Raw genomic sequence first — 23,720 nt, 5'->3', positions numbered from 1 at the left:
ACTGCTTTTACTCAGTCTGGAGGAGAGAAGGCTTAGGGGAGACTTTATTTCAGCCTACAGCTGCCTGATGAAAGAATAGAGAGGACAGAGCCAGACTCTTCTAAAGGATGCAGAGTGATACAATGAAAGTCAATAGATATTGTAGGAACATAGAAAATTCTGATTAGACCCAAAGAATTTTTGTATTTTTTAGCCATAAATACTGTAAAATATTGGAACTGGTGCCTAGAGAAATTGTGGGACATCTATTCTTGGAGGTTGTTCAATAAACACTTTAAAGATCTGAGCAGGGGTTGAACTAGGTGAATTTCAGAGGAGGACCATTTAGATTTCCAATCCAAATTACTCTATGATTCTCTGAAAATGCATTAAAAAGGGGAGGATACACCCCTTAACTTGTTAAACAGACACAGACACACACACATACACACAAAATAAAAGAGAGAGAGAGCAGAGACTATCAATCCAAATTATTCTATGATTCTCTGAAAATGCATTAGAAAGGAGAGGATACACCCCTCAACTTGTTAAACACACACACACACACACACACACACACACACAAAAAAGAAAAAAGAGAGAGCAGAGACTATAGTTAACTTTAAGGAGCAAAATGAAAATGTTTACAATAAGGAAAGTTCTTGTACAGTAAGAACAAAAATCTACTTACCTTTGAAATAAAATTATATCAATTGAGAAAAAGTGAAAAGAAAAGAAGTGGACTCAAAGTGCTTAAAGTGACACATTCCTATCTATGTCAAACCTTAGTTGTGACAATCTAAATTTATTTTTGAAACTTAGTATTTCTAAATCACTGTTGACATTTTTTAAACTCAGAAAATGAAGGAATAGGTACCAGTTCAGCTTGGTTTTTTCCCCAGTATGAAATACTCAAGTCCCATAGTATTTTCAGCACCAGAGCTACACTCACAGCCCCACTCTCTGGGCTGCCAGGAGAGCACTGAGTGTGAGCAGCACACAGGAGAAGCTGCTGTCAGCCACCAACAGTGAAATCAGCCTGCAGCCTATCTCTGAGCTGCCCTCCCAAGTGGGTCCACGTGCTACTGAGTGAATTGGTCTCAGAAATCAGATTTTTCTACTGTGGACAATGGATTAAGCTTCTGGTACTGTGTTTCTGAAGATGTTTCTCTGCAGTTAGAAGGAAAGGCATGTCTTTGTTTTATGAAGTGCAAGAAAGTAATTCCTTGACTTTGTTGGTTTAGTCATTCTAGTTCACACAGCTTCATGTGTGCTTCAACTGAAAAGGAAAGTTTTCAAAGCAAGAGCAGTAGTACCCTTTGCACATGGTGTTATGAGAAACAGGTGAAAATGACCTGCATCAGTCTGGAGAATGGAGGCTGCTGCTGCTCAGTCACTGAGAAGTTCACCAGACACTCTTGTGAAAGCTTATTTGCCAGCCACAACTGAGAGCTGTTGCTTTGGCTGCCTCTCAAACACAAGGCTACAAAATGTTTTCCAGAAAGGTTCAGATGGAAAAGATTATTCGCAAATTGCCTTTGTCATCACTCAAGAGAAGAACTGCTTCTAGCTGGAAATACTTCAGAGATATTTATTGTATTCTGAAAATTTCATTTTATTTCTAACTTATTTACAGTTAAACATTCAGAATCATAAAATATGAAGTATAAAATACTTAACAAAATAGATGCAGTCCGTGTTGTTCAGGTGCACCATAAATATATGATGAAACAGTAAACAGCATAGGAATTTTCTGACGGTCCTCTCTGTCATTTACCAGGAAAAAGGGTGTGTAGACCTGCCTCATACATTCTGGTCTGACCATTATGGCATCAACCTTTCATTTCAGAGAGAACAACACCACCACTCTGGTTTCTGTATCCTCAGTTCTCCACAGTTACCTTCACTGTCTAAAACACCAACACTAAAGTTCAATACATCAGATCCCCTCTGAAGTTGGTATATTCATATATTCAATACTTTTTTTTTTTTTTAAAGTACAGAACTTCCTAGAAAAGAAGAATCAGGTAATTCAGTCCATATGAACAAAAGAGTCATTTATTATATATATATTCTCTAGTAAGTTATAATAGTCTCTTGGATTTTAAATGTCTTTTTTCTATTTTCAATGCTTAAAAATTATAATTTTAAAACATTAAATATTGTGTTATATACATTATGATTTAATTAATCTAAACATGGAGCATTTTCCAAGTGAAAACTTGGATGAAACAGAAAACAATTTCATTGACATAACAGGCTTTAGAAGTTCACTTCATACAACCATAAATTTGACTATATGAAAAATAGCCAAACATCAATTTGCTCCTATATGGGATTTTTTTCTGTTAGTTTTTCTGATCTTGGGGAGAGGGTATTTTGGCTGTTGTTTTTGTATAAACTGAACGACAGATCTAGTCATTACTTTTGTCAGTGTTCAGTATTTTAACTTTTTATAATCTCATACCTATTTTATATAAAATAACAAAATATACAGAGAAAGCTGAGTTTGTTACATTAGTTCATACACATACAGTAAATAAAATTTTTTTATGTATGGCTTTGCAAAGGTAGATTATGAAGTGACTTTTGTATTTTATTTGTTTAAAAGCATTTTAAGAGAACGTGTTAGTGTGCTTACAATAGCGGCCATGGTATTCGGATGTCGAGCCAAGAGTTTAATGCTAGGATCACCAGAGGTCTTGCCTGACACTGCTTCTGCAGCCCTCAGAAGACAAATGTAGTTAATTACAACCTCATCTATCTTAGCTATAATTTCCTGCTGCTGTGTTTCAGAGTTCATGACTTTAACTAAACGCATGCAGGCTTCTGTTAAGCAACAGAGTACTTGAAAGCTGGAAGTCATAGCTAAAAGCATTTCCTCAGGGCTTTTATCAGCCATGGCCATTTTCCTGCAGGCACTTCCCAACTGTCTCGATTCCAAAGATAACAGTTGTTTGTACTTAGAAAGTTTAAGGTCATATGTTTCTGGATGTAAATCTTCTCTCTTGCCCATACTTGCTCGGACCAGTGAGAGTAGCTCATTGGCATCCTTTTGTGCTGCAATAAATCCATCAGGCATTGCATAAGTCTTCTCTTTCATCACATTTATTCGTGTGATTCGTGCATCGAAGGCTACATCGTTGAGATTCACATCAATTTGGCCACCTTGGATGTCAGCACTGCTCTTCTCATTCTCATTGACTGCATCATGTGGGGGCTCAGCAGCTTTCGGGGACTCCAAGACTTTCTGCTCATTGTCACTGGATGACTGAGCAACTGGTTCTGCCAGCTCACACGGGGTCTGTGGTTGGAAGAGATGTGAGAGCTGATGGCTGTCTCTGTCATCTTCCTCCTCGTTGTCGTCACTCCCTCTGCTCAGGAAGCAGTAGCTGAAGGGGCCCCGACACCTCCAGGTGCTGCTGCTCAGCTTCCGCAGGGGCAGCGCTCGACTCTGCTTGGAGTCCTTCTGACCGGCGCCTGCGCCCGAGCACCTCTTACTGTCCTTCCTGTCAGTGCTGACGTACACACAACTCTGAGAGTAACTTTTGGACAGCTTTTTGCCCAGGGAAGATTCCACCCTTTTCTCCGTTTTGGATTCATCCTTTGGGGTGGTGTCCAGGCATTTCAAGCTGGCCGTGGCTGCCTTCTCCTCAAGCAGCATCTCAGTGCCTGCAGATCTTCCAATGCTGCTGCTGCTGCTGCTGCGTCGCAGCATTTTCTTGTTCTGCGGCATCCTGAGGCTTCCTCCTATCATGTCATATGGCCATAAACCAACTGTTGCCCCACAAGCCTGATTTACTTTGGGAATGTCACAAGAGTCTTCATTTTGACTTGGCACCTTTGATTCTGATAGCATGGATGATAGCATGATGGAGTCAGCTAGAGGCTGTCTAGGAAAAGCTGTAGGCATGCCTCCTTGTCTTCCCTTTTCAGGCTCTGTGAAAGCTACACTAGGGGTAGTAGAAGAGCAGACAGAATAATTAAGCATCACCCTGATAATATTCATAGGTAGAACTTTTAAATACCTTTTAACAGTCAGTACAAATGGTTTCCTAGTGTTTCCAAATGGTCTCCATTCCTCAAAATATTCCTTTAAAAATTCATTACCGGTCTTTTGTATTTCACTAAAATGACTTTTGCAACTGGTCAACAAATTGTAATTTTGAATAAGTAATTGTTCATTACACTACAGCAGACTTACTCAAGAGAAGGAACAGCAAATTATGTACAAAATATCATAAATCTCCCCTAATATATGGATTGCATGTTTTCTATTAACTAATTAGATGAATAATTTCAGATTAAAGTATCTTCTTTAACTACACCTGAAAGAGTACGGAAGATGCGTTCATGGTAATTTTGGTTTGGTTTTGTGGTGGCTTTTGGCAGAGAAATATAATTTCTCATTTTAAATCTAATCTGTTCCACTTTTGGATTTTCACGCATTCACACACTACTGCTACATGAGGGGCTGCAATCCAAGAAGAGGGAAACATTTAAAATCCAACTGAAAGAATTTCAGTGCTGTCTCTGAAAACTGTGCATTTTTTTATAACTTTACAGAAACACCTACTGTCAGATTGTGAAGTAAATTCATGCTTAATAAGGTAGTGACATTTTCTTATTCTTAACATCTAGAGCTTTTTTTTCATACTGGCATGTTTTTGACAACCTGCTAAAATAGGATATAAGATACCTAAGAAATTAATCAAAGGTTTTGCTCCCCTACATTAATATAACTTCTGAAGTAATTTTTCAATCCAACAAGTATTTTGGACTCAAGTGACTATGGATTTTGTAGAGGCTTCCATAGAGGGAAAGAGATGCCTCTCCATCAGTGTCACTCCAAATACTTTAACCGTAACGAGAGGTTTTTTAAAAAGTTGATCTTTGTATGCAGCTTATCAGAATATCATAAATAAAATGAACAGATAAACTGAAGGTCTAATCTCACTGTCTGCTACAGCTTGATAATGTAGTTCCAGATAAAGATAATAGCAATGTCTTACTTAGACCTCAACACGAACTTGTAGCTTTAAGAATAAACACAAGAAACGCTCTATTACTGCTGTACCTGTAGTTTCTTTTATCTTGGGGATCCGATGACATCCTTCTCGCAAAGTGCCGAAGATTGGTTCAGCATTAATTGCTGAATGCACAACAGGCACTGTCATTCTGTGACACACAGCTTCAGGCTGCTGGTGCAGCTCCTTGTATGCCGTTCCATGGTTTGGAAGAATGGCAGCTCTCTCATCTGCTGGAACATAGGCAATGCCCTTCACTGATGGATCAGAGATGATGTGCTTACCATCAGAGGTACAAAGAGGGGATTCAACGGGGGTAGCACACGTGCTACTGCCCGTGCTGCATCCTGCATCCACTGAGGAGCACTGAGAGCTCTGCAGCGAGAAATGGCCTTCACTTTGCAGAGATGACATGCGCTTAGCCAGGTGATACTCACAAAGTCTAGCCACACTCTGCTCAGCTTCTGGAAGCTTTGAAGGATGGTCATCTGCAGATAAATCAGTATCTTCTGCATCATTTAGCTCTTTGGCTGAAGACACGGGAGTCATATCTGACAGGAAGTTTTCACCTTGGCTAAGCCCTGAGGTATCATCCTGATCCACCTCAGGATCCACTTCATCCTTACAGTCAGTTTCTGTTTTACCAAGGACAGGAACTCTTGGAAAAGTCTTCCCATTAACTGTTTCTGGGCTTGGCTTATCTGCTGCCCCATCATCGGCAGCGTACCATCTTTGGCGAAAGGCAGTTCTCTCCACATTAAAAGTGCTTAGGCGCTGGCTGTCTCTTGCTGAAAGAGTTCCAAATTTAGCTTTTAGATCTTCATCAGACTCTGCTTTTTTATTTCCCTGTTGCTTTTTCACAGTAGCATTGCCATCAGAGGATGCTTTTACTTCACTATCTGTCATCTTATTTTTCCTTTTACTAGTGCAAGAATATACCAAGGATCCCATGTGCAATTTGCTAAAATAATCAGTGACAGATTTTGTTTCCATGGTCTCTGGCTCCATTTCCATGTTATCGGAATGAAGAATCTGCTTTGAAGGCACAACTTTTGACTGTAGCTCTGCAGCCTGACCACCAGCCAAAGGCTGTGAGGGCTTCATGCCTGGCCCTCCAGCCTGATTCTTACCAATGGGAAATTCAGTCTGCTCTTCCACAAGCGGTTGGTAGCCTTCACTTGTGGTCAAAAACATACGTGCAGTGTTTTCCGACTGCTTCTGTGCTGTGGCTAGTTCAGAGCTTTCAGTCATTTCAGAGGAATTTGTTTCATTGCCAGAATCTGAAGATGACTCAGGGCTATATGCTCGCAGGATAGCTACACCTGCAAGCCACAAAAAATAAGAGTCAATTAAATGACAGCAGCTGAGGCACCTGGATAAGCGACAAGCAAAAGGGGGTGTGTTAGAGACAAAAATATTCTTTGTAAGAATACTCTGACTTTATTGCACAGTTCCCGAGACAGGTAGTTTAATAACTACCAGTGGCTCCATTAAATATGAAATACGATGTATGCAAAATGATGGCAAAAAATAAAAGGAAAACTAAAAAAAAAACCAAACCAACCCTCATGAAATGGAGTACTTCCAAAGCTAAATGGATGAGATGGAATGATTTTCAATGAATAAATGTAACTATGGTGAAAGAACCTGAATTGTCATTCGTCTGCTGTTCCTCTGAAGCAGCCAAAGCTTCTAGTGCTTGAAGTGTAGAGACTACAGCATCATCTAGCCCCTTCTCACCCTGCTCCTCTGTATTGGTAGGGACAGCATCGATAAGCGACACTGGAATGTCATCATTGCCTAGATTACTGTCTTGCTCCTTGTTGTCTCTAGGCTGTGTCGCTTGATTCTGAGAGTCTTCCTCATCAGAACTGTCCCTGAAGCCAGGTGGAGGAGCAGCAATGGCCATGTTTAAGGTATGCAAAAGGAAATCATCTTCATTGTCATCACCTTCCGGAGGTGGAAGTGAAGTCAAATCAATAATGTCATCACTAGAACCAGAAAGGCTGAGAAGAGCAGGCCTATTGATTTCTCCTACCATAATATCTTCTTCACAGCTTACTTCATCTTCATCTTCGGCGTCATCTGTGTTTTCTGCATAACAGATATCATGCAGCAAAGGCTCCTCTATCCCTTCTGCAGCTCCAAATATTTTACCATCGCTTATAGTTGCGTAAACGGAATTTGTAGCAAACTGAATGCTTTCAGCATCTGGTGACAACTCCAGGCCTTTAATATCATTGGCATTACTAAGATAAATGGCTCTTTGTTTTTCTAGTACTTCTGGACTTTCATCCAAAAGCCTTTCATAGCCAAGAGTCTGGGGACTGATACCATCCAAGTTGGGATCTCCAAATATAAAGGAAACTTTTGCTCCCCTGGGAGAATCCTGTGCTTTCTTGCTAGGTTCCAAACCTGAGAGTGATAGCAGTGAAGGCTGGTTAAAATTTCTGCTTTCTTCTGTTTCAGCAGAGTCACTTTGCTTGGGCAGATGCTGATCAAATCCACCTGAATTATAAGTATTTTCTATGTACAGATGTCTGTGTTCTTTTTGACATAACAGACTTTCAGAAACATCTACAGTCTTCTGCTTTGGATCAGCAAAGGACATTTGAGCCTCCTGATCTCCTTCAGCCAGGAAAGTGGTAGTTTTTGGTATACAATTCCACTCAGAAGCAAGGATATTATGCTTCCCTCTATTCTCAGGTCCTATAGCATGGTGAAATAAAATCAACATTGTGAAATCAAAGAACAAAGTCATGTAATTTGTAAACAATCATTTTTTAAGCTGAGTATTAAACATTGAGTAGGACAGCTGAGCCATTAAATACTTCAGAAAATGCTTTCAAATTCACCTCCCATTAACTCATCTGTTGACTTAATGATCTAAACTTTAACTGGTTTATCTGGTACTTCTGTACTCCAAAACAAATTTAAACCTCAGCTAGGTACATATGCTATTCCAGGCACAGTAACACAAAAGCAGCTGGTTTCTCCAACAACATATGTATTCTGACAAAAGATACATGCATATAAAACAATAACACTCACAGGGAGCTTGCACCTGTCCACTAGAGTATGAAGGAAATTTATTTTACCATAAAGATGCTATCATAAGCTGAGTATTGGAACATTATAAAGCTGAATTGAATACTGTGGTGCTAGGTCTGAGCCAGTAATCAAATATGTCATTTGAGACAGCCTTGTATTTCTCTGGAGGTCCTATGGCTTAAGTTGACTTCTGCTTTATACACTGGACCATCGTTAACATACTGTGAGATAAATACCTGTTTCTCTGCTCCCTGCATTTTTCTTGTTGGCCATGTTAAATATTGAACGCCTTGAGTCAACCAGCAGTCTGTAGTATCCAGCTGTTAGGCAAGCAAGATTCATTGCATCTGAGGACTCCATCAGAAGAGTAATAGGCTAAGAAGAATACAATCAAGTTAAGGCTGTCCCTCCTCAATTTGTTTGTCTGTTGACAATACCATTACATCAAAGCAAAAGTAATTACATCACAAACACCACATTGAAAAGTACACGTGAGAATTAATTCCTCACTACCAATATCAAACAGTATAAAAAGTTTAGTCAAGATTGGAGTTGTAGTAAGGTAGAAGTCCAACTAGACATCTTAATAACTGATTGCTCTCTTTCTGAATGAAGCTAATTATTTTATGACTCTTGCTCCATCTTTTTCTTGCATAGATATCTTACCCTGGCAAAAGCACTGTTTAATGCTACTCTGAATCTGCCACAGGTGAAGAGCCTGGTACATAAGGTGCTGGAGTTTTGCAGTTATATGGGAATCTGCTGCATCCCAGAAAATGTGGTGTAGTAAATATATGCAAAGGAGCATGACAGGGGAAGCAAACAGTCAGGGGAAGTTGAGATTCATAAAATACAGCAGTCAGGTTAAAGCCATCATTACACTGCAAGACAGGGACTGGTTAAATATTTCAGTGTTTGTGGCCTGACAAGTGGTGAAAAAATAAGCAGATAAACAGAGACAAAGAGATCAGAGAAAGATCACCAGAAGGGTGACCAGCAAAGAAAACAATGAAACACTGTAAAAAAAGAGTCCTAACAAAAAGTGAGACCTCAGAGCTTTGGAAAACTATGGCTGCCAGGATAGCAAGCATCAAATCCAAGACATCCATGTGAAACATGCTTTAATTAATTTTTCTTTTGCCATTATGTATTCATTTTCTTGCCTAAAAAATTTGTTTATCTCTACAGCTTTTAATACCAAAAGCTGTTCTCCTCAAATGTAATTTATTAAGGTGGCTAGCCTCTAAAATTCCTAGACAAGAAATAAAAATGAAGCCCTTACCATGATGCATAGCTAGAAATTAGACCACAGACAACCCATCTTATCACTCACAGTTTGTAGTGACTCATAGTATGTGTATATTTGTGACAATTTATCATAATTTAGCATGCAGAGCCCACTGTCACAAGACAGATGCAAGGACCTTCATCATTCATTCCAGGAGGAATGTCACATACAACAGGGATGGCTTTCCAACCTACTCAACTCCTTACCAGTAAAAAGACAGGTGATTCTGCTGGAAGCTGTGGCCAGAACATAACTGATCACAGCTTACTAACAAACCCACAATAGGTCTGATGAGTTTCTAAAAGCCTGTGCTACAGCATCTTAGACCACCATGTTCCAGGTGCCCTGAATGCTGTATAAACTATTTTCATCAACTTGGAAAAATATATGAGCTTGTTTTTTTTTTCCTTTAACCTATTTTTACTACAGCTTGAGCTTCTTTTCAATACATGCTTCTTTTGAGGTATTCAACTATAGCTATTATAGTTACTATAAATTATTAAACTTACAGTGGATTCATTGATCTCTGTTCTTTTGAGAGGCTACTAAATACTGATATGATATCTGAAATGTTACATTCATCTCAAGTTTTCTGCAGTGATTAGCAGAAATTAATGAACTTTGCAGATCTCTCAGATTGCTGAAAACAATGCTGTGAAGTAGTGTTAATCTGCTGAAAAGTCCTGTGACAGCTAAACTTTCATTGCCTGCTTCTGCCAAGTGAAACATGCTTGAGAACATATTTAAAGAAACAAAAATTAAATAAAAATCTAAACTGTCTGTTTGTTAAGAAAATAATATTGTATATACTGGTACACTGTACACTCAGGAGCTGGATATATGAACTTGCTATTTGAGGGTAAGTGAAAGGATGAAAACAGCATTGAGAATACCTACCTGTGTGTGCCTGCATCTCATTCACAGGACATAATTAAAACCCCTACTTATGCCTCACAGAGAGGCAACTTTTTGTCAAATTCCACCCAGAGCCTCCTAGATTTTTATTTTTTAGTCAGTCTCGCTGGGTTTAAGATCACATGTGTTGAAGTGCAAGGAGATGGGGATATGCAGAACTTGAAATAAGACAGTAATAGTATTATAATATATCACAACATACTACCACGGTAAGACATAATACTATGTACTGCATATGGGCAGGATTTAATTTCTATATTACCTTCTCCATCTGTAAAAAGGTGATTATAGCTTTCTTACAAGAAGACTACGAGTTTAGCACAGTAATGCAGCAAAGCAGCCTGGGATCCTCGGGTGCTACCATTGCTTAGTAAGATGAAAGAGATGCTGTGCTCACCAACCCGTAAATTTCTCTTAAATTGCTGTCAAAGAGCATCTAGATTACTTTACAGCAATGTTTTTTTCATTACCTTAAATACAGAGAAACAGTTCCAGGTCAATACACCCAAAGCATTCAAAGAACAAGCCTAGTAAAATATTCTTCATGTGTGCTTTTTGTGTATAGCTGGGTAAGCAAAAAGAACTGTTAGGTTTTATTTATTTTAATCAACTATTTAAGTTTCAAATACAATGAGAACTCTTCTTTTGATCTCTGGTTATTCAGACTAATGTCCTAGAAAGTCTATGAAGCCTTTCACTTCAAAGCCTAATAAAAACCACACTAAAAACAATCAGGATAATATAACAAACAAAACTCCACTCATTTTGCCACTGGATGCCACACAGATGCAAAGTGTAAGTGAGATTTTAAAGAAATTAAATGACTATAGGTAGATGATGAGCATCTGTGAATACCATACTGGAATTATAAACCTTAAGAAAAACCCATGCATTCTTACAGTTTATTTAATTGGCAACTGTTGTGTGGTTACTTGCAGTAAACTTTGTGGATATAACACTGGATTACAGGGGACACACGTCCAATGCAGCTGGCAATTCTTTATTGGTAATAATACTGTATATTACTCTAGAAGAAGCTTCAAAAGAAGGCAAATTTCATCATCACCTCTTCTTACCATGGAAATCCATGAAGACAATAACAAAGCAAGTTGCTGGGGACCAGCTGAGAGAAAAATCAAAGTAGAATGCCAGTGCTGGAAAACACCAGCTTGGTACACTGTAGGCCCAACCTGTAGTATAAATGTACTGTGAAAAAAGAGCTGAAAATGTACTATGAGTATTATTGGCATAGTTCAGAACAGCATAGCTTAATCTAACACTCAAGGACAAAAACATTATTAAAAGATGTTACATCAACATAAATCAACAAACTTACTTTTACATCTAAGACATGCAGCTCAACTCTGACACTGCTTTCATCTTCTGTAAACATCTCGATTCTGTTGACGTGGCTGAAGTCTGCCAGGAGAGCCACGAGGTTTGTCTTGGTGTTTATCACATGGCTGATTCCATAGCGTGGCCCTACTAACAGAGTCACCTCTGAACGCTTTTCTCCCTGCTTCAGCAGAAAAAGAAAGAAAGCACAAGTGAAAAACGTGACAGCTACTGCATGGTGACAGAAATCACCACTCCCTTCTTGGGTTACATAGAGTTACATTTGCACGGCATTTCTACATTAAAGATCATTATGTTTTTTACTAGATAGATATCATACACAAGAGCATACTTGATTCATAATTTTAAAAAAAGTAAAGGAATTTCTTGCTGGATGTTGATTGCACTCTAGATTTTAGGTGGATAGTTAGATGGACAGACGATGAGTGGACTCTGCTTCTGTTAAAAGAAAAACTTTGTCATTAAGATTTTTCCAGACTAACAATTTTAGCATTCAATAGATAATTGGATGGAGTTATTTGCTAAGAAAGTGCTATCTATCTCCAAATTCCCCGTAAAATTTATGACAGATGTGTTATTTTCAATATGAAAAGAAACAAAAAGTGATTTAGTTCAATTAAAAATGATTTTTAAGCATATCAATAGAACCTAAACTTCTAAAGAAAATTATATGATCCACCTTTTGAAACAAAATAGATAAAAACAAATCAAAAGAAGAGACTTTTTAAAGAGAAATGTTACCACTAGTGTTGCCTTGAAGACACGCCCTCCATATAATCGGAGATCACTGAGGAACTTCAGATAATGCACCTTGGCTTGCAGAGCAGAGAGCTGAGAAAGGAGAAACAGGGGTAAGAGGTAGTTGTGGAAACCATCACAACATAAAATTCCAAAAGAAAAAGTATTTTTGTAATATAAAGAGAAAGGTCTGCAATAACAGCTCTTTGGAGCCTGAAACTAAATCTTGAGATGCTTGAGCTTAAATGAGGAGAAACAGTTTCATTCTTAAAATTAATTCTTGCTTGTTTAGTTAAAATGCACTGAGGACTTGGGAATGGGCAGATCAGAGCACTTAAAGAACATCCTGACTGCTTTAATGAAGGGAAAATGTTAAAGTACTCAGATTAAACATCTGTTCACTGAGGGATTTCAAGGCTAAGACAGCAGCTTTCCATTCATAAACTCCATCAGCTCTTAAACGTTTATGTACCTACACAGAGAAAGAGAACAAAAAATTTGCATTTGTCAGCTACTACATTTTTCTAGGTACTTGTGGTGTTTGCTTATTATTCCAACTTGTTACTGCATTTCCAACCTTCTAAAATAACACTCTTCCACTATATTTAGTAGGTAATAAAACAGAAAACTAAATACAGCACATCAATACATATGATCATGTAAGAATTTGTCTCCTCTTTTTTTCCTCTGAGCTTAAACTACCTACTTAAAAAAAACAACTTGGTAATACTTTTATGAGACAGAAGGGAAACAAGAAAAGTTTCTAAACCTTATATTTCCCTTGTGTAAACCCTTACATCTGGACTTTCAGAAGGCAATATAAAACAGTCTCATATCATTTGCTAATTTCATTCCAATCACTGGATTTCTGATTCAAAATCTTATTTAATCTTGAACAGCATTTTAAGAGCCCCTATCCTAAATTTTTCCTAGACAAGGAAGAAATGGATCCAAAGCAGAGCAACTATTGGTAATGCTTTGCCCTTTGCTTCACCAGGTGTTCACTTGGTGCAGAAATACACAAGGGCTGTAAAAAATCAGGAGAATCCTGAGAATTACAAGCTTGCCTTCATGTGAAGAGAAGGAAGGAAGAAGGAAGAGAAGACTCCAGAAAGAAATCAGTTAGCTCCTGTGTTAGTACCTACAAGTGAGACAGGAGGTGATGAAGAGCTCAGATGCTTTCTTTCTCAGACCTACCTGCTAAGAAAGCAGGTTGGCAAACAACATATTTCCAAAGCTCAAATCAAAAAGAATGAAGCAAACCCAACAAAGTCTGCTTGCTGCAGGAAGGGACTGTTGCAATACCTCTTCTAACCAAGCACTGATACTGGCATCCCACTATAAGGCATATCTTACACCTGTAAGGCCTGCAGCACTGATGGCTTCCAAAATAAACCCAAGTTTTTACTACCAAGATAAATAACAAGCAATTGGCAAAATTTAGCTTTAGTTTCAGCAGTATAGGAGACACAAAGTGCTTCAGCCTTCCTCTTCTTGAGGTCAAAGACACAGAGCTGTTTTCACAGTCACGATGTGTTCTGAAACCTCTAAGCAAGTTTTCTGCTGATCACAATGAGCCTTAGCTCAGGCACCAGCTGTTTTGAGGTTTTTTGGTTCAGAAAAAAAAGTGTCATGAAGCAGGGTTCAGTTTGTTTTATGTCTCAACTAGTCACTCTTAGGTTCTTTTTATAGTCCATGAAGAGAAATAAACATTTCTAGGACACAAGCAATCTGACCTATTTCTGGTCCCGAACGTGGGATGAGATGAATCCCTCCCTGAAAGTGCCTATTTATCTCCATTGACTAAAAATGAGAAGATGACCTACACTAAGAAACCACTTTATGGTGTCTAAAAGCAGTCTTAGCTACATGCATGTAACAAAGGCATTTCTCAGACACTTTGTCTTATCCGTGTTTTTTTCCAGCTGAAGTGGAAGCTTAGTGTTAAGAAAAGCATTTTACAACAGCAAGGAGGGTCATTTACTGCCAGGACCATCATCTATCCAGTTAGATCTTGGCCAGCGAAAAGTCTCTCTACAGTGTAACAGAAAACAATCTGAAAAACAGCATTTAGGTCAGATGAGAGCATCAGAGAGAGAACAAAATCTTTCCTAGCAAATCTGCCATTCACAGAAAGTGCTAAGTTAATTAGAATATATACATATATATATGGTTATCATACATGAGGTATTAATAACCACTTCTCTGTCATTCTCAAGATAAGAAGATAGTTTAGCTGGGGCATAATTAATTATCTTTAATAGTTCTTGGCTATGTTGCACCAGCACCCAAAGTTAAATCTCTGAAAATATAGTGGCTAGGTGTTTCTCCAAAAGAATTAGTTTTAAATGTGTCCATGCCTGCCACACTTTTGTTCTTTAAAACATATTTTCCATTAAGATGCAAATGAAATACCTTTTTGCCTGGAGGAACTAGGTTTTGATTTGCTTTGACAAGGTGGGAAAGTGCTTTCTTTATGTTCTTTTCTTTCATGCTTTGCAGCACAGCAGATGGAAGAAAAGTCTCTAATCCCCATTCTTTTCTGCAATAAAAGGCATATATTTAATTTCACATTCCTGTGATGATTATTTATCTAAAGACTGGTGACTACGATGCCAAGTGAATGATTACCTGAAAACAGAAGGAGAGTTGATGAAGTCCAGAGTTTTGAAATAACATGTTATTTTTTAAATTTAAACAATTTAATTCTTATGAAAAAGGTATTTCAAAATTATAAATAATCTCTCTTCTACCCCTTTCATCCCTTCAGTCATGCCATTCTGAAAATAATGTTTTAGTTTGATATCTAAAGTCTATGTTAAACACCACTTAATTGGATTGACAAGTATGATTTCAGAATTAAAATAGCAGATAATACAACAATGTAATGTCCCATTTAATTTTATTTTATTGGTTTCTATTAGAATCTGGAAATCAGAGCCATTTTCTTGTCACCTTTACGTTTGGGGGTTGGGAGGGAGGGGGCCAGGTCCTCCTCAAATGCAACCAGTTCACTTCCATTTACCAAATTCTTTTTCTGCTTGAAGCATCTTGCTTGAAGCCAGAAGACTGGCTCTTTACTTCTAAGTAACTATTTCTGCAGATTCATTAATAGGATAGACTATAACACTCTCTTCAATATGAAGGATAAACTCTACAAGACTGAGTTTGTAACAATTATTGTTTCCATTCTGCCATCAAACTAAGAAACAACAACAAAAGTTTTAGGCTTGGGGTTTTTATTTTGTTGCCACGTTTTGTTGACTTTTTTTTTTTTTTTTTTAATCCAAGTCGATATACACATATTTGCACTTTCCAATGTTTCTTTTTTGTTGTAGTTATATGTATATATGGTGTCTAACATAAGACAGGTGCCTACTCCAGAACGAATAGTTCTGCATTTAAGAAATATTACAAACTCCAATCTATGACCTACTGTCTTCTGACTCGAGCAATAATCTGAATTTTACTATAATAATCTCTATTAAAACCTTAGGATACAGGCCATATAAATTTAGATCTTAAATTATTGAAAGCAAATGAGCTAATTGTATTTACATTTATGCCAAAACTGGTGATCAAAATGTAAACAGACCCAAAGGACAAAATGAACGACTCTTAACAGACCTGAATTAAATTCAGTGATGAAGATTAAACCTAAATTGGTGCATGCACACAGACATACTATAGAAACAACCTTAAAGAATCTACAGGTTACTCCTAACATTTCACTTTTAAAGAACACACAGCATTCTCAACTTACTCTATGTATTTGAGGGAGATTTTCTGAGTTTGCTTGGTGGTCACAGTTGCAATATACATTTGTAATGCAGCCAACCGCAGGGCAATGTCATATTTCAGTTCTGGTCCAAATCTTTCCTGGACCACATCATTACAGCTCTGCCAAAGAACCAGTAGAGGGAGCATCATGTTAAAAGATCTTGCACTAAAAATAAATTACTGTTCTTTTATTTTTCTCTCTCTTTTCTTTTTCTTTTTTTTTTTTTCAATTAACACTTCATGAAAAGTAACCCATAACTCAGAGGCAGGACTGTGTTTTTTCTTTCAGAGGTGTCAGATATTCACGATATGGGCACTATTGAGTACTTTTACTTCTGCCAAAGAGCAAAAGGCATGATTATTTTGACCTAAGCTCTCTTCAGCCCTCCTGGAGAGAAGAGTAATCCTTCATCACAAAGAGTGCTTGGTGGACTCAGGACAGCAGGATTCTACCTGAGGAGATATTCAGGAGATCCACATTGCTTGTACAACAATCTTCCCATCCACTTTACTGGAAGCTCCTTTTCAGACATCATTTCTGTCTGATATCACAGTACCATAAATAAATATTAACAATTAATTCAGCTTCACTCTTCTCTAAAGCCGAATGTATTTTGGAAAGATATCAAAGCATTACTGCTTGGAGAGAGTTATGAAGAAACAGGACTTTGCAGATGATAGAGATTTGCACATTCCCCAAGTGCATTCATTGGCTTTATGCAGTAGTAATAAAAGCCAGGATTCACTGCAACCATGCTTTTCTATGTGAAGATGTAAATTTATATATATAGTAAGTGTACTTTTTTATTCTCCTTTACACTAGCAAGGGCTGTGCTTTCACTTACCTGTACATAGAGATACTCAAAAGCAACTGGATCTCTTCTTAAAAGATCAATGGGATCCTTTGGAACAAAGCTAATCCTGAAAAGACATCTCATCTTATGTGAGCTTGGCCTTTGGGTCACCTAGGATAGTGCAATAACAATATTAGAGCTTGGCAACCCTGGTTGAGCAACAGGGTCTATAGTCTTGGGCAATGTTACCCTGCTCCAGAGCCCTGTGGTAGCAGGAATAAAAATTCTGCCCAAAAAAGAGATTTGTCATGGGCTACTTATTAAGTTCTTCACCTAAGAACATCACATATATAATCTTGTGGAAGGACTTTCAGACTCAAACAGGCATGACTGCCTGACACAACTCATCCTCAAAGCAACAGAATTCACTTAAAACCAGAGTGAAATGACAGAGAAAACAAATCTTTACAAAAACCATCCAAGTGAAATGCAAACTGAGTTGAGCTTCAGCAGGACTAAAATACTCATGAACAAAAACAGTTACGTGTTTAGGGAGAGGTCACATTTTACTTCTTAGACTGTCTGAGAACACAGGTGAGGCCCAAGTTGGCAGCTATTACTGTCACTTTCTCTTGCTTGTTTTAATCCATTAGGCAAATTGTGAAAAATTAGGTCTTTTTCCTGGGTTGTTCTGGATTAAGAGATCCACTCTGTAACTTCCGACTGAGATCCAATACATTAAAAAATTAAAAAGTCTGCTTTGTGTGTTGGTCAGCAAAACTTTTTTAAGCATCTAACTCTGTAATCTGGGTATATTCACAGGAGACCACTGCCTAGCAAAGGAATAATTGGATAAAAGGGTAACAATCCAAACCACCATTGTAAGTCATGGTCAGCAGCAACATTATAACAGCAAATTAAAATATTGCTGATTTTACAGGAACTTCAAAGAAGAGACCAGAATTAATGTAGTTTATATAATTTATTCAATTAGGCTAATGCAGTTAGACAGTTAGGGTACTTTATACTTTATAATCAACATCTTTAATTGACAAAACTATACTTTTTAAAATGTCCAATGAAGTCTCTGTCTTGCTCAAACAATTTTCAAAAGGTCTATTTATTCCATGTTGTCTCACCTGTTTCCTAAGTATATAAGACATACTCTGTACATAGTAAGAAAAGCTCCAGATGGGATTTTTGAAATGCTCACTAATTTAGTTTATTCTGATCTTTCTGACTTCAGTGAGAATTTTACCAAGAACTTCAAGGAGATGGCTAGGAGGCTAGCAGGACAAGTATTGAGTATTTTTGAATATTGTGCAATCACTGGGTAGCTTATATCCACAAGAAAAGAATGTTAACATGGCAAAAACAAGTGCTTAAAGGTTAAAAACTGCTAGAAAGACTATTATCTCTTACACTAAGCTCCTTTACACCATTACACACTCTAGTTATAATTACAGGGATTCTGTAATTTAAATTAAGTATTTTTCCACATCTAAAAATCCATTTCTCCTTTTCCTTCTTTTCCAATTTAACTGAAATTTTAAAAATTCTAATGCTCTCCTGCAACACAGAAATATAATAGAAAATTTCAGGCTAAATAATTTGGCAAAATGAGAAGCAGATAAAATTAGGGTACTCTGCTGATAACTGAAGCAACTTTAGTGACACTTCCCTGACCTAAGGAAGAAAGTCACACCGACATTTTCAGTGTCATCATCACTGAAGTGCCATAGCATAACTCTGTGTAAACAAGCCAAGCTGGACTTCATCAGACAGAGGGCTATTCCCTGTCACACAGATACAGATCTGTATAACCAAATTGGACCAAAATATCAAAATAAGGCTTTTGAAGAAATTTGGGCAGACTGTGGTTCTCAGAATTGTTACCATGGATTTACCAGCTGTTGGGTATGTTCACTCACTGGGCCTCATATTATATGAAAATGCTAGATAAGTATTTTTCAGATTTCAGTCTGATTTTTTAATTCTTAATGTTTTTGAAAGGCCCAATAAAGCAATGAAATATGATGTTTTTATAACAGAAAATTCCTGAGAGAAACTTCTTACAAGCACATCTAAATATCCAAACTATTCCATAGACTGTATCAAACTATAAAGCATGCAGCTAACTCACTTGAGTAATGAAAAAGATGGATAATTTACTGATGAACCCATCTCACTAATATCTGTCTTCATATACCATGACACAAACCTGAGTTAGAGTCTCTTGTTCGTGTAGCAAAAGGAGTCTCGTTCCAGATCCTTCAACTCTCTGTTCCAGCATTAGGGAGAAGTGTTCAATACACTTGATGGAAAGCTTTTCTTGGAGTGTTAAGATGACATCCTAATTAACAAAGGATTTACAAAAAGTGCTTAAATGAATTAAGTGCTTGGGATCCAGTTCTTCACTGCCACACACCCTGCATTTACCCAGCACAGGGCAGAAGCCCAGGCTTTGTGCCAGTTTTGCACAAGTTCCCAGGACATCACAACCATTCCTCAAACATCCCAGAGATGGTAATAGATATGAACATGAGAAATACATAAATGGGATTCCTGGGAATGGACAACATTCTGTTGTGGTTAAGCTTGTGAATTATATTGGTGTGGCCCTTAAATCATATCTGTCTCCCTGGAAATAAAACCCATCAGCAAATGAGAGATGGTCTCATCACTATTCTCTTCCCTTTGTTGGGGCCACACCATCAGGCAGACAAAACAAATTTATAAGTTAAAAAAAAATAAAAAAAAAAAATTACCTACCTTTGTCTGTTCTTATGGCAAAGAGTTTTTTAAAAGTTCAGTTCCTGAGTTTTAAATGCTGACAGAAAAGTCAATGATGTGCAGAACAATAGCTCTAAACTGATGGACCATATCAAATTTAAGAGATTCCTGATTAGCTTTTTTCACACTGAATTATGACTAAGGATAGTTAATTTGAGAATGACTGTATCTAAAATAATAGCTAAACAAACCTCTTCACAAAACCATTCAACTAATTCCTATCTTACTTTCATATAATGCTTTGTAAACTTATGCAATTATTAACATCATTTGTTAAGGTATCTTTTACTTTAGTGAACACTGTAGGAAAAAGAAATACATAATAACCCATCATTTAGAAATAGTTTCACAGTATGTTGGCGACAAGATTAAAACATTTCCTTCCATCTGAAAGATTTTCAGATATATGTAAGTATCCAGATGGATAGGACTTACTAAGGAGATCATGACAAATTGTAATCCAAGTGTTTTAACATAATTTAGGAAGATTTATTGATCAATTACAGTGTGTTTATGGAAAATCAAGACCAAACTGGTAGAAGGATGAAAAAATGTATGTGGAAGGATGGGGACAGCTCTCTATGATGTAGAGAATATAAGATTATTTATTATTATAAGGTAGTATTAATGAATTGCAAGCTATCACTCTAAATAATGGAGGCTAATATACTATTCTGACCAATGGAGAATTTATTATTTACACATTAAATCTACTTTTACTTATACTTACAAACTATGCTAAAAGACTACAGGCATAACAGCAACATGAAGCAGCACAATACTAAATATAAGCTTTTAAGGGAGTGTAGTACTGGCACTGCTTTCCACCACCAGCTCTTCTGGACCTTTTAAAATATGAGGCTAAGGCACACAGCCTCTGAATTACTGCTCCAAAGTTTTTGCTAGATATCTTCTCATCTGATAATTTAAGAGTCAGCCCAGGTGCTATGACCCAACAATATGGAAAGTGAGGACTGCAGGCTAGGTGCTGCTTGCACCCTCCTTTTTAAGCAGTGAACTTCTGGACTGCTAGAGGTGAGAAAACCTGCATTTACCTTGAGTCACCTGGGTATGTTACCCAGTTAAGCAAAGAAGTGACAATCCACACCCACCCATCCACACGGAGGAATACACACACACATGCAAGAATATGCCTTTTATAGCCGTGCAGATCTCAGAATATGTAATTGCCTGCATTAGATGCAGAGGAAATTATTCCTACCAATAGCCAAAATGACTAAGCTCAAAGCAGGTTTACAACATCAATACAGCTAGGTAACTGAAGCCACATGGGTGTCTGTGCCAATGACTTCAGATTTGACATTCGGTCTGATAGTACCTAACAAATTCATGACAGAACTACTGAAAACTAATGCAGTGTGATGGCCAAAGACTGATCTTAAGGGGCAAAGCATCCTGGAATAGGTTGGTTGTTTATATGCTCATAACAGAAAATACTAGAAAGTGGGCTTGTGTGCCTTAGAAGGGTACTGAGACCTAATTAGCTACATGTAATGTCTTCTATTTCTTCACCAGCCAAATTTGCAAATGGAGTCAAGAAATTCAGTATCCCATGGATGGAATGCTAGTATCCATACCTGCATTCAACTAATGCCTAAGGCATATATGCTACATTTATTGACAAATGTTGCATCCCATTTTTAAATGTGACTCTAGCATCTGTTTTACCATCAGACTGGAGTAAATTTCTTGTCTGCTTAGTAAATAACTCTTTTTGCTGCTCTAACTGATTGAGCATGCTGCTGGATCACAGTGAGCACAAAGGCAGCCTTTCTTCAAATATGCCTGGTTTTACAATCCCTGAAAACTGACAAAAGCTGGCATCCTCAGCCTTCCAACCATTCCCACCCATGCCCCTCTCACATCTCAGTGTCCCAGGCATGCATGCAACCATGCGGTGAGCTGGATTTGGTAACCAGTCTGTGCTGAAACTGGCTTCCCCAAACAGCCATGCTAGCCCTGCTGCTTACCATGCTACTCACAGACACTGATGATGCTCTGATTTAGGAAACCACATGGAACAGTGTCACAGACATTCCATGGCAGACTCAGTTTTGTGCCAGGGCTTTACCTTTTTATTTCTGCATGTGAAATGTGCTACGGAAAGGCTAAAGGGCACTGCACTGAGGTGAGTAATTTATCACTGACATAAGCTCACAATATCCCATCCTGAGCTCACTGAATGATAAGCTGTATGATATTCAATCAACAACTAACATCTTAATCTTCTTAGCTCCTGACTTTTGCTGACAAATCATGCTAGTGTTTGGCAGCATATCAAAATGATACAAGCACACAATTTTGATTGTGCTCCAAGAACATTAAAATCATCACTTCTTCTTCACTGACAATAAAATACGTTTTTAGGAGCAGAAAAATGGACCAAATCCTCATTATTTCTGAACTAAGAGTCCAGCCCAAACTGAACACACCAGTAATTTTGTTCTTAAAGCTTTCCAAGAAAATGATAATTACTGAAGGTCTCATACCAAGGAATACCTAGCTTACCTTTATTGAAGTGCTGCAGTCAAAACGGAAAGATTTGGTTTGTCCATTTTCAAGATACACCTTTAGAACATTTGGCATGAAAAGAAGTGAGTTGTCCTTAACTGTTTCCTGTCAAGCAAAGTAGTGAATCAGATTACAACATGCAACAAATATAAACATTCTATCAAGAAGTACATCGTTCTGATGGAAAAGCAAAAAAATTGGGAAGGAAGATGTTGGCCCAAACTGAAGGCAGAAATGTCAGTGCCCTGCAAGGGTCTAGCCATGCTCATTACAGCTGTAGGTTTCTGTCCTGGAAAAATATAACTGTTCACATACATTTTATGTCTGGCTTGGAGAACTCTCTTTCCCTAAATACTATCTCTCTGACAAGAATTGCCTCTGAAGCTGAAACATTTTCACTAAAATAGAAAAATGGACTGTTGTTTCTCTGAATATTGTGAGTTATTTAGTGTCTTCAATCCAAAAAATGGAAACTACAGTTTATTAGTAAGGATTACAACCGAGGTATTTAACATTTTCTTTATAGGTGGATATTAAATGCTGATATAGTTAATCATTTAAGAAGAGTAACATATAAAATTACTACTTAATTTGATGATTCATAACCAGTATAGCAAAATAAATCTGAAAAAGGAAGGGAAACAAATATTGGGAGGTTTTGTTTGCTTCTTTCTATTTTAAAATGCAGAAATTGCTTTAGAAAAAAATGCAGCATCAATTTAGGTTTGGAAGAGGTTTTGATGGCCAAAGACATCAGTGTGGAATGATGCTCTGGCAAATTATGAAAATGAGCTGGGAGCTCATGTCTAAGGAGGAGTTCAATGCCTCTGAAAGGGAGGCTGACGTTGCCTGAGGTCTGGAAACAATAAGTTCAAGAAGATAAAATAAATCATAACGGGGTCTGTGAGGTAATTCTAATCAGTTTTTCTGACATGGTTCCTCTTTTGAGTTTATGGATTTTACGAAAACAAAGTTGATCTGAAAAAAACAGGAGACAAACACTGTCAAGACTATAAAGACAAACATATGTGTTATCAACTCAAAATTCATTCACTAGCATCTTCATTTTATTTTAACGGACAATTTTTTTGTAAAAATATGGGCCTAATGAACTTTAAAAAAAGATCTTTGGAAAACTTCAGAAATAGAAAAACCCTTTTCTTTGTAAGCCTGTCGCCATTTTTCCTGCTATGTAATTGCCTCCCTTTCCAGGCTTGAGCTGGATTTGGATGAAATGCTCAACCCTTTCTGAGAGAAGCTGAATACTCACCGATACCTGGCCATTGATAATGACTTCTTCAGAGAAGCGCACTTTGACAGGGTTGGACTTCAATCTTGCCTTTTTTGCAGCACTAATAAAAGCTGATTTAGGAGACTGGAAGAAAAGATGATGACAAGATACATCACATAACTTCAAATTAAAACCTGTTTTTCTATTTCAGTTATTCTCCCTGTTTCTTATATGAT

The 23,720-nt window shown here is 37.5% G+C and overlaps 1 protein-coding gene across 2 annotated transcripts in view; it reads right to left on the bottom strand.

Annotated features, from left to right (window-relative positions):
- Positions 1-1,576: 1,576 nt before the first annotated feature.
- FRMPD4 (FERM and PDZ domain containing 4) overlaps positions 1,577-23,720 on the bottom strand; it is a 285,162-nt gene continuing 263,018 nt past the window's right edge. Inside the window, exons 6-17 of one of the 2 annotated variants that reach the window (XM_056502167.1) lie at positions 23,524-23,628; positions 22,251-22,358; positions 19,150-19,281; positions 16,980-17,099; positions 16,118-16,254; positions 14,770-14,896; positions 12,358-12,447; positions 11,597-11,779; positions 8,294-8,432; positions 6,654-7,715; positions 5,057-6,328; positions 1,577-3,932 (exon numbers count right to left, since the gene is read on the bottom strand). In XM_056502167.1, coding sequence (XP_056358142.1) covers positions 3,928-3,932; positions 5,057-6,328; positions 6,654-7,715; positions 8,294-8,432; positions 11,597-11,779; positions 12,358-12,447; positions 14,770-14,896; positions 16,118-16,254; positions 16,980-17,099; positions 19,150-19,281; positions 22,251-22,358; positions 23,524-23,628 — 3,480 coding nt within the window. In that variant the 3' untranslated portion in view covers positions 1,577-3,927. The remainder of the gene's footprint in view (positions 3,933-5,056; positions 6,329-6,653; positions 7,716-8,293; positions 8,433-11,596; positions 11,780-12,357; positions 12,448-14,769; positions 14,897-16,117; positions 16,255-16,979; positions 17,100-19,149; positions 19,282-22,250; positions 22,359-23,523; positions 23,629-23,720) is intronic. The other variant, XM_056502157.1, reaches the window with a different exon arrangement.

This window comes from Oenanthe melanoleuca, chromosome 1 (genome assembly GCF_029582105.1).
Source record: "Oenanthe melanoleuca isolate GR-GAL-2019-014 chromosome 1, OMel1.0, whole genome shotgun sequence".
Lineage (NCBI taxonomy): Eukaryota > Metazoa > Chordata > Aves > Passeriformes > Muscicapidae > Oenanthe > Oenanthe melanoleuca.
This window is presented reverse-complemented; position numbering and strand designations above follow the sequence as displayed.